Source organism: Pavona decussata, unplaced genomic scaffold (genome assembly GCF_977016875.1).
Source record: "Pavona decussata unplaced genomic scaffold, jaPavDecu1.1 SCAFFOLD_315, whole genome shotgun sequence".
Classification (NCBI taxonomy): domain Eukaryota; kingdom Metazoa; phylum Cnidaria; class Anthozoa; order Scleractinia; family Agariciidae; genus Pavona; species Pavona decussata.
The window spans coordinates 1,057,501-1,069,500 of NW_028145706.1; the positions used below are offsets into that span (position 1 = coordinate 1,057,501).

A 12,000-nucleotide genomic window follows, 5' to 3' on the forward strand; every position below is an offset into this window, starting at 1 on the left:
ACTTTCTATGTCATTATTTTCTATGCATTTGACAGATACATGTAATTATAATTTGGTTTCTTTTTTTTATTGCAAAAATACCAGTTGACTAAGTTTTTGTGTATGTGTGTGTGTCTGGCCACTTGCTGAGGAGAAACAGAGCTGCAATCTGATCATGAGTACAAACCTGGTAGCTACAGTGTACATGTTATGTACATGCATGTACAGCTGTACAGCTGTAGCACAAAGTAAGGTGTTTAGAATTGAGATCAGTGTTTAGAACAGCTACATGTACTGTACAGTATATACATGTACATGTACACTGGAACTATTGTACACTGCAATTATACTCTAGTTGCCAGATTGGGCAAAAACAAAGCAAAAACAACTTAGAAATCTACACTGTATGTACAGTACATGTTTTTAAACCACAAGACTGTTCCACTTCATTTGACAACTGCATCTGACATTGTCAGATCTAAATGCATGTAGGGAAAACAATGTTTTCAAGAGATGACCTACATCCTTTTTATGGTTAGTAGTAGGTGTGCATATAAATCTTTTTTCCCTCTTATTTCCTTTTCCCTCTTGGCAGAATCACCAGTTGGACAGGTACACAAAAATGAATAATGTAGTTAATTATACATGACTGTACATACAGTCGACTAAATTTGTGAAAGTTTATTAAAAAGTCTACATGTACAGTTTTGCACTTGTAAGTGTGGCAAATTCTAAATCCTGAGGGACTACAAGGCAATATTTTTAGCCATTCAGCAGTGCTGTTTTACTACTTTGTTTCATGCACATGTATGCCTTCAATTTCTCTTGACTAGTTCTTTCCCCTAATCCTTAAATCCTTTTCTTCTTTTTCAATCAATGCATCCATAGGAAATCAGTTCTTGCTGTTTATAATTATCATCATAACGTAAAACGTTTGGGTATGGTGGACCATGTGATGGTGTATGATCTTTACATTGTACATCTGAGAAAATGTATGTTGACAGTCTCGGGTTCAAATCTGATCCTTGAACTTCTGTGTACTCAAGAGTCATTTTTCAAGATGCTCAGGAATTTTTTGAAAATTTGAATAGGGATTTTTGAGAAAACAATTTCTTCACAATCAAATTATGTTCACAAGAAAGAAAAAACAGAGAACATCTCCTACAGACAGCCGTTAAATGCTATTTCCTACTTTTTTATTCACTGGGAATTCATTTAAGTACTAACAGTGCCTCCTTTTACTACTGTGCATGCATGTTCGTTCTGCATAATTATCTCGGGATGATCTACTAAAACAAAGTTTTTTGACTGCAGAAAAACCAGATCTTAGCAAGGGTTTTGGCATCCAAAAAGAATTTAGTAGTAACCACACATTTTTTGAGAAAGAATTAAGCTTCAAAAATATTTGGAAAAAAAACAATGCCATGTACAGTGACTGTGTATTGTTACATACTTGTATAAAAATGTACATTGTGTAGTTTAAAACTTGATGTGCTTATAATAATCATCTCTGAAATTTGTGTGGTTACTACCAAAATCCTTTTTGGATTCAGATAAGTCCTTGCCTAGATCTGCTTTTCCCGCATTCGCTTCATAACATGCGCAAGAATACGTGTACACTGTACCTTGTTTCACTGTACACTGCTCCACTGCATGTATCAGGTATTGTTGTGAAACATGTGACCCTCTTTGGGAAAACGGACACTAACGCTTTTCCGTTAAACGGTCAAGAAAAACAGTTGTAAACGGATACTTAACGGTTAACTCAAGCATTTAAACGGTTTCCATAACCATTTAAACGGATAGCAAAAAATTAAAACGGTTGACCAAAGTCCAAAAACGGATAGCTAAAGCATGAAACGGTGAAGCAAAAAAAATAAACGGTTAGCCTGAAATGTTAAATGGTTGACCAAAATCCATAAAAGGCTAGCTCAAACTGTTAAATGGTTGACCAAAGTCTTAAAACACACTGCTTAAACCATTCAATGGTTGACTTGGCGAGATCGCTTGAGGAAAAACTATCAGTCTTACGATGTCAAAACTCAAGATTAATGAAAAATGAGTATCAGAAACAAGGATAGGCAGTATACATGTAGCTACAATACTTACATGTATTATACAGATAAGATAACATCAGTAGTATTATTTAAAGAGGTATATTGTATACAGTGTACATGTGGTATTTCATATGAAGCATAATTATAATAATTATGCTGCCAACCTGATTATCTACAGTGTAATTATTACACTGTAGATAATACATGTAGGTTGGCAGGTGCTTGACCAAGCTTTATGCTGGTTGAAACATTAATTTTTATACAATGTAGGTAGCCTTTCAAAGTCTATCACTTACAGTGTATATCCAATAAGAAATTCAATTAAGCACTGAAATCACTGCAACAGGGTAATATGTTGTTACAATGTACACCTGTACATGTAAAGTTAAAAAAAAAATACTGAAAAGCAATACTCAAACATATTTTTACTCTTTGTGTGTCTTGACTATTTAGTTCCACAACGCATCACTAGCGACTCAGGAAACCTAACGGTAACAGAGGGGCAAGACGTGACCCTTGAATGTCAAACAACTGGTAATCCTAATCCAAAGCCCACCTGGACAAGACTTTCTGATAACAGTGTATTCAATGGAACTTTGCCCAACATTAGTAGACGGGATACAGGGGGCTACAGATGTACTGCTTTTAATGGTGTTGGAAGTCCTGCTACCAAGGATATCTTCATTACTGTACAGTGTGAGTGTTAGAGGGTTGTGAATTCAGCTATTTAATTTTGATTGGTTATACATTTATAGCCAGAAATGGTAACAGTGTGTATACTGTATAATTATGTTCACTGTTAAATAAATACACTTTGCACACATACATTATTTTTTGTACTTCTAGTAACCTCATCTTTCGAGAGCCATTTTCTTTGGCTTTTTATAGGGGTAAATGCTTTTCTCTTTATAAGGCATTTGTAAACCGCTTAACAAATGTTCAAAGATAATAGAAGGCTCTCAGCTGTGTCTTTTGCGTTATGGTTAATGAGGCCAGAACACATTTTTCTAAAATGTTTTAAGGCTGATACTACTTTTTAGTACTCTAGATAGATACAGCTGTAGTCTGAATTTTGTTGTTAACCTTGAAGGTAGTGTAACTCATGAAATTCTGGTCTGCATCAAGTAAGTGCCTAACTTCTTTTACTCCTGCCTTAAACCATGATTTATAAAAGAATTGCCTGTTTTCTTTCCTTATCAGAGAGGTGTGCCAAATTTGAGTAGAATTGAAATTTAAGTTCTTATCTCAGTCTATAATTTAAAGTGCTCCTGTCCACCAGTCTTCTATTGTCTCGATCAGGAATGGGTGAAAAAAATGTAGGCAATGGAACATCTTGCTGTCTTAAATTTCTTAAGAAAACTAATTTGCCACCATGTTTTTCAAGATACAGTACCACTTGAAACTATTGCACCATTTGCACGCGGTAAAACCTTGTCTTTGGCGAACGTGATTGCCGCGAATTCACTGCGGTGGGACGAACACCGCAACCGCAGCAAAGACAAAAGCAACTGAAAGCCGTGTTGAATTAGACCCGGCAATGCCTTGGTAAGAATACAATAATGACTAATTACTGTTGTCAGGGTATTGTCAAACATTACACATGTACATGTATCTCACCTTTCATCCTAAAGAAGCCCTCAAACAAAAGAATTTGTAAAGACTCACCGAATCAGAAATTGAACAACCGATAGCAATTCGTATGGCAGACTGACGAAAGTTTCTTTTTCTGCATTTGTAACATGTTCAGTTTTTGTCATGCTACAGGCAATAATCACAGAGCAAAAGACATAGTTTCAGTTTAATTCTTGCTGTTTACGGCACACAGTCAAGAAAGATATTCTATTCATTTGATAAACAAGTACACACAAGAGTCTATACAGCTTGGACTGGCCAAATTATTTGAGACTAGAGACTTACGAAAAAATCGAAACTTACACTCCAGCAAGGGTATACCGCTCCAAAGATCAATGATCGCCAATACGTTTCAAGATGAAGCTGCTAATGCGCCGATCAAATCGAAACTTCAACATCCCCCCCCCCCCCTCCTTCCTGGGCAAACCCCAGGCATTTTATTATTTTCTGTGCCCGGGGAGTGGGGAATTTGACGGGTAAGGCCTTCCCGGGGGTGGGGAATTTGACCTTGCCTGAGTGGGGTGGGGAAAATTGAACTGGAAGTGTCAGGTTTTAAATCTCCTCTTTTTTTGGGCGCCGAAGTCGCTAACAGCTGTAAACACGTGTTTGGACGAGATGGAAGAGTATAGCATTTGTGAGCAATTGGCTTACAAAAAAAGGTCTTCAAAAGTGAGAGTGCTTAAATATTAATATATTTTATATAAGCAATGTCAGGAGCCCATGAGTCCTGGCGATGTAGATTTTTTATACAATGAGTCAAGCTGCGGCTTTGTCCCGCAGTGAATAATGAAAGAAATAAACACCCCGCTTTGCCTTAAATTGCAGAATATCCTGCCACTCGAACAGTCTACGTAGCTGGCTAACTCATTTTAAATAAATTATGTTATTATGTATTTCTCGTTAAACAACCTTTGCCGTGTTTTGGAGTTAGAGCAGCTTACACTTGCTGATTGACATTGTCCGACTTAATTAACTCAATTTCCAATCATTTTTTAATAGTTTTCAATGTTAAAGTTGTGGTTTTTGTAGTAACTCATGACAGGAGGCGACAATGATTGTTCTTTACTGAGGGACATTTGAAAGACAAATCCGACGATAAGGTAGGGCATTTGAACACCATTTTGGCCCGAGGGGGCGGGAATTGGAACGATCCAATCCTCAAAAGTTCAAATGCCTGGGGTTTGCCCGGGGAGGGGGGGGGGGGGGGGGAATGTTGAAGTTTCAAGTTGATCGGCGCATTTAATTTATTTAATAACCTTCCCCTTTCTTTAGGAAACTGCATGGATCCAATGTTATTTTTGAAGGAGACAAAGAAATTGCTACAAGATAAAGCCAGGTCCAGACTGTGATTGATTTTCATTTAGCGTTTGGAACACATATTTTGTTATTCATTTTTTGTGGTTTCAGCTTCTGAAGCTGAAACCACTATTGTCGTCGTGTTGTGTAAGTAAGTAAGTCCATTTTCCGTAAAGGTTCGGAATGCCGACGGTTCACCACGACAGGTTACGAGATCTGAGTCGGCTTAATTCGTACGGAAGATTCAAAATGGCTGCCAGGTCTCTCATGCTCACCAAGGGGGCGGTTTGTGGTTCTTGGAAGGAAAACACAGGTTTTCAATACTGTAAATCAAAAGAACAGCTTCTAAGGAACACTCGGCTGCCTAAAAAGTTAGTGAGTTCGTAGCGAAAAAATTCCTGTTCGAGACTGTGTGAAGTCGAAAAACATGTGCGATCGCAAAGTGAGTCCATTTTCCGTCAAGGTTCGGAATGCCGAAAGCTCACCACGACAGGTTACGAGATCTCAGTCGGCTTTATTCGTACTACAAAAGATCCTTGTATTCAATTCAAAATGGCTGCCGGATCTCTCACGCGTGGATTTTCAAGGTGGCAGTTTGTGGTTCTTGGAAGGAAAACACAGGTTTTCAATACTGTAAATCACAAGAACAACTTCTAAGGAACACTCGGCTGCTTAAAAAGAGGAAATCAGTGAGTTCATAGCGAAGAAATTCCTGTTCGAGAGTGTGTCAAGGCGAAACATGTGCGATTGCAAAACAAGATCTGCAAATCATCACATGAGCTGTAGACGTTCTCGCCAGTGTGTGCTCCTGGAAATCCACTTTACAAAATACTACAGGTTTGAATGTGAATTTTACCGTGCTTTATGTTAAATTGATCGATTTGCCATATTTCAAATAGCTTTGGCGAAATTTTTGAAAAACGTTTTCAGTTTAATACAGTCGAGAAATTGTGCTTTACAATAGTGACTCGCAATTCGCTTGGATCGCTTCACGTAGCTTCACTCGAGGCGAAAATTGTACGAATTTCCTTTTTAGGCGTGAACACAGGTCTGTCTGAATAAATTTTTCAATTAAAAAAGCTTATTGTTTGTTTATCTGTGTGTCTTAATTGATTCACGGAATTTCTTGTGACCATGCGATCTTATGTAAACAGTGATGTAAACCATGAGAGATCCCAACCATATCTATTTCTGTGCCCTGTGTATTAAAGTGTAAACAAACGATCAAATTACGCTGCAAATTTTGGCACTGACTAGAACTGTTCATTAGTCCCTCTGAATTTTATATAACATTGCTTTTATACTGCAACTAGACTGCAATATTCTATAAAAATAAGGCAGTAGCCACATGCAGTTATAGACTGCCTTTTATCATTTATTGATCTTTGAAGAGATTCCCTTTCATTTTCTTACAATGGCTTCTTTAAGGGTCACTCGAACACAGGCATTAACTTTTCATTATGGTAGCTGAAACCACATGCACTCCTTCGAGTGCCTATTTTCTTAAGTTTGTCTTAGTTGTAATTAATTTTAGTTAGATATTAACAGATGAAGAGCCACTTAGTGGAAATGCTGTTAATAAAGTCTTTATTATTATTATTATTATTATTATTATTATTTTTATTATTATTATTATTATTATTATTATTATTATTATAAACCCCCTGCAGCTGATAACCCTTCCTCTTGATGTAAAGTGTGCAACAAAGTAGATAAGAATATACAACACTTCAATCGAAATAGCGACGTTGAATTCAAAATATGCAATTGGATTTCAGTACGGAGGCGGAGGAAAACCAAGTGAAAATCCCTCCAATTATATTGCCAATGTAATCCGGATTCAAAAAACTAAAACTTCGTTAAGCTTATAGATTTGATTTGGTATCAACTGTGAGCGATAAGCTGGATTCACTTGGAACAAACACAAACGTGGAAAATTACCGCCACGCGTATTGTATTTCTATGAATATTTACTTTGGATAAAACAAAAACAGCAACTTTAGCAAAAGTGAAATCCCCCTCCGATGTTTTAAAATGTTTAGAGAAGCCGTCGTTGAAAGGACCGTACCATGATGAAAACACGGAGAAGATTTCAGTCACGTGCTAGGCAACCAAATTCTTTCATGTGTATCAAGTTTCATTCAGCAACAACACAATGTGAAAAAAAAGTTATGATAAGTTAATTTACGGCGGTCCTTGGAAGGAAACTTGGATACTTGCAGTTTGTTATTCAGGAGTGGTAGTGCCTTTTCACTTATGTCCAACTAGTCCCATGGTAATTCCTTCAAAAAGACCTGGAAGCACTCTCATCTTTGGTCAACTAGCATTCGAGCTTAAACTGACCTTTGCGTTGCTTCGCGTATAAAAAGGAATTGTGCGAGTGAAGTTTAGTGAATTGTTTTGTGCGTTAAGCAAATAACTTCTGGCATCATCTGAAATAATATTACATTTACCAGTTCAATTCACGAGTTCGCTCACAGAGCACTTTGATTATTTCCGTTGAGAGTGAGTGCGCTTCCGTGAAATTTATCACACCCAAAACCCGACAGTTCGCTTATTGTCCTCGAAGATTATGAAGACAAAGTGAACAATAGCCTATTCAAGCCGGGCGAGCGAGCGGAGCGCGCTCGATTTTTGTGATCGCCCTATACCCCACTTGGGAGCCTGTTCACAGGTTAAAAAAACCTAGGCTAAACCGGGGTTTTCGTTGCAGTTAGACGGGGTTTTGCCGAGGTGAAACTGCAGATCAAAACCACAGCAAATGGTCCAATAGTTTCAGGCGGTACTGTAATAGTCAAAAAACGATTTCCATTTTCCATGATTACTATTGTCTAAATATCCTTTAATCCATTTCATTTTTAACGCTTTGGAAGTCAATCATTCTCAGCCCTCCTTTGTTACAGTCGTTAATCATTTCTGTTCTCTTGATTTTATCACTTTTACCATCCCAAAGGAAGTTGTATAGTAGTGAGCTTACTTCAATTCGTTCATACAGTAACTCCTCGTGGTGTTGCAAGAGAAGACAAAACATAAACTAATGTGATACAGCAAGGGACTTGAGGACTGTAATTTTACCCAGTAGAGTTAGTTTCCTAGCTGACCAGCTGCCTAGAATTTTTTGGTTTTTTTAAATTTTCTCAGCAAATTTTCATCAATGTCATTGACTCCTAGAGTCGAAAACCAAGTGTCCAGGGCATACACTTTCCTCTCTGCCAAGATAACTTTTGTATGAACCTATCCAGAGAGCTTCAGTTTTTTTGTATTTCGCTTTCAAACCAGATATGTTTGCAAATTTGACAAATAAATCGAGGGTCTTAAATAAATTATAAAATTGTAAATTTCATTTGGGCATTCTAGCACACTGTCGTGTTGAGCGTATACCTAAACTGCGAAACACCTTGTAAGTGGCGGGCGGTATTTTGCTGTTACTGTACCTTCAAAATATTTATATTGTAAAAAGGGAAAAGTCGCTTAAGGTGTGCCGTTTATTTCCTGCAGCTTCCCTTGCTGTCCCAGAAGCTTTCATCTAGAGTAGCTAACTTGGTTTGTTAAATTGATTTTTTTTTATTGCGGGTAGTCCTTTGAAAGTCTTTTTGGTTTGCAGAAACACATCACCCAATCTGAAAAACAATGTAGAAAACGAAGAATTTACGGCTGCCATAATTGTAGTCTCCTTTGCAGCTTTTTATCAACACCGTTTGAGCTTCACTGAGAGATTAATTTGAGCACATAAATAATGTTTGAAGGCTAAAATAAGTTTAACCGTTAAATGGGTGCGCGCTCAAAACAGCAAGTTACATTTTTACCGGCCGCGGGAACAACCCCATGTGTACATTTTTATGGCTGTGAATTGATCATTTTCTATCCCGTGGGAATTCAGGTAATCTATATTAATCATCTTAATATTATACTTATGTTTGGGACACTTGTGGAGAATAAATAAATCCCAAGGAAAGCTGTTTGTTTCTTCTGATCGTGCTAGTTCTACCAAGCTCTTTGTATTCATCCACCGGCCAGGGTACAACGAGACTTTAGTACACTGACTTTTTTATCGCTGTGAAAGTATATACAAGTATACAAAATCCCGTCCATTGTCTTGGAAACAACAAAGTAAAAAAAGATCATCTTATTTTGAAGAAAAAGAAGCATAAAGGGTCATACGTCTGAATGCAGAGCTTTCCTAATTGAACTGCCCAGCCCAGAACCAAATGGGATAAAATTTCAAAACCACAGCCAATCAGGAAAGTCGAGTTCTTGATCATGCGATAGCTATCAAGTATCTCTTTGCTTGAATTGTTTGTTATTTCAGCAGCGGTCAGTATAAAATGCAGGCTGCAGACTGTAGACTGGGTATAAAATGCAGGTAACCAAAACCGTCTCTTCGTCAAATACAGGATACATTTTCAATTTTTCAACTTACTCTAGTGTCACGCCATTAGGTTTCCGAGATCATCTCCCACAAAATTGACCTTATTTTTAAACCATTTCTTAACAGTTTCTCGATTTGGTTGCTTTTATTTTCCGAGGCCCTTTCTTCACAAATTAGACTCAAGCTTAATCGCTTTGCATTAGTTCGTTAACAATTACGCCCATGACCGTTTTCATAATTATTATAATAAGCCGGGAAACAGACTTGATTTCCGAAGGGGCAGGCAATTTGACATTGACAGATTTTAACTGTCTAGTTTCTTTGAATATTAACGAAGTTTGTCAAAGACAAATTGTATACCTTCAGTGTTCTAGCAATACATGAACACATTTTTTCAAAAAAACATTTTACTGCCACCCTGACTGCCACTTACTGATGTCGCCGATATCATGTCGACGCAAAGCAGCGAAAAGGTCAACCACGTGCGGAGTAAAGGTCATGTGTCTGCGCTATTGATTACATCATGCTTTGGGGTTGTTTATTTCAAGGTTGACGCTTTTCGAAAAGAATATAATGATGTCAATTTCATGGGAAATGATCTCAAAAGATGATTGTATGGCACTAGCGTAAGTTAAGTTGAAAAAAATTTAAAATGTATCCTGTATTTGATGAAGAGGCGGTTTTAGTCTCAGTCTGCATTTTATACCCAGTCTGCAGTCTGCAGTCTGCATTTTATACCTAGTTGCACTGGTCCGAAGCATTGCTTGGCTGATTTAAAATGGACCACATGTTTAGAATTCCTTTGGTCGCTGACTTTGCTACAGATCATAATTTGAAACCTACCTGGAGGACTTGAGCTCTGCTTGACCACACTTGTCAGAACTATGTCATAGTTAGGTTATACACATTCAAGACTTATGTGTTCGCTAGAGGGATACCAGTCCTATAATGGCAGTCTAAAAATCGCCCTTAGCTTTATCACTTGGAAAATAACCTCCCTACAAATTTGCAACCCCACTAACATATGCACCTACCGAAGTTATCTACCCCAGCTTTGCAACTTTTTCATAAATGCACTAAAAGGGAATCAATAAAGCAGACAAAGAACAGTCATATGTAATTTATTGATCTTTGAAATGATTCCCTTTCATTTTCTTACAATTACTTTTTTCAGGGTCACTTGAACACAGGCAATAACTATTTATTATGGTAGCTGAAACCACATGCGCTCCTTCGAGTGCCTATTTTTCAGAATTGAATGATTGTGTCATAATATTTTATTATTATGTTAAAAAAATTAGTACACATGATATTGCATGTATCTATATTGTGTTTGTTTAGTTGATAATTTTCGTTCTGGTTTCTCAGTGATTTATGCTTCTCAGGGTTCAGTTGTTCAAAGAGTGGATAACGCTATCCAGTTGATAAAATATTCTCCAACCAATACATTTCATCTGCTGGAGAGTGACTTACAGTATGCACTGGATAAAGTTATCCCTTCTTTGAACAACTGGGGCCAGATTTGTAGTCAAGAGTACATGTACATGTCATTGAACAATTTTAAAACTCAAGATAATTCATGAAAAATGAGTATCAGAAACAAGGATAGGCAGCATACATGTAGCTATAATACCTACATGTATTATATATAGTAATATATATGTGACTACCAGTGGATAAACTGAAGACTTCATCTGCTATAAAATTGCTCTATGGTAAAACCAGAGCTGTGAACTTTTGGAGTCGGACTAGTGTATATATATATATATATATACTGAACAGTGTAATTTTTACACTGTAGATAATAGGTTGGTAGGTGCTCAACTGCTGCATGCTGGTTGGAACATTAATGTTATTTTTGTACAACAAAGCAGGTAGCCATTCAAAGTCTATCACTTACAGTGAACATGGAAGAAGAACTTCAATTAAGCAATAAAATTGTCACTGCTGCACGGTAATTAATGTGATGTTCTGTGTACATCTGTACATGTATGTAAACATACTGAAAAGCAAGACTCATTATTTTGTGTGTCTTGACTGTTTAGTTCCATCACGCATCACTGGTGACTCAGGAAACCTAACAAAAATAGAGGGGCAAGGCGTGACCCTTGAATGTCAAGCAAATGGTAATCCTACTCCAAACATCACCTGGACAAGACTTTCTGATAACAGTGTATTCAATGGAACTTTGGCCAACATCAGTAGACAGGATAAAGAAGGCTACAGATGTACTGCTTTTAATGGTGTTGGAAGTCCTGCTACCAAGGATATCTTCATTACTGTAAAGTGTGAGTGTTAATAATTTTGATCAAGTTATAAATGGTAAACTATTTTTCTTATTCTAACATTAATAGCCAGAAATGGTAACAGTGTGTGTATACATGTAAGTGTACAATTTACCCTGTTTATACATGTACAGTACCGTGCAAATGTAAGTTAACAGTCCCTTGAAACTCGAACTTCAAGACTCGATCCTCGATCCTCGAAACTCGAAAGCTTCGAGGATCGAGGCTCGAGTCGAGTACGTCGAGTATCGAGTCGAGTGCATCAAGTTTCGAGACAGGGAAACAAAGAACTTTTCGCGTGATTAGTTTTTCACACATCTTATCCGAGGCCACAGTTCAGTTCCTTTTTACAGGAACCAACTCTGCAGAGACACTGCCATCG

At 37.4% G+C, this 12,000-nt stretch overlaps 1 protein-coding gene across 1 annotated transcript in view; it reads left to right on the forward strand.

The window, feature by feature from the left end:
* LOC146454124 (limbic system-associated membrane protein-like) overlaps positions 1-11,621 on the forward strand; it is a gene marked incomplete at its 3' end in the record, with an annotated part of 22,787 nt that extends 11,166 nt beyond the window's left edge. Inside the window, exons 3-4 of the mRNA XM_085095904.1 lie at positions 2,490-2,732; positions 11,379-11,621. Of these exons, the coding sequence (XP_084952030.1) occupies positions 2,490-2,732; positions 11,379-11,621 (486 nt within the window). The remainder of the gene's footprint in view (positions 1-2,489; positions 2,733-11,378) is intronic.
* Positions 11,622-12,000: the final 379 nt, after the last annotated feature.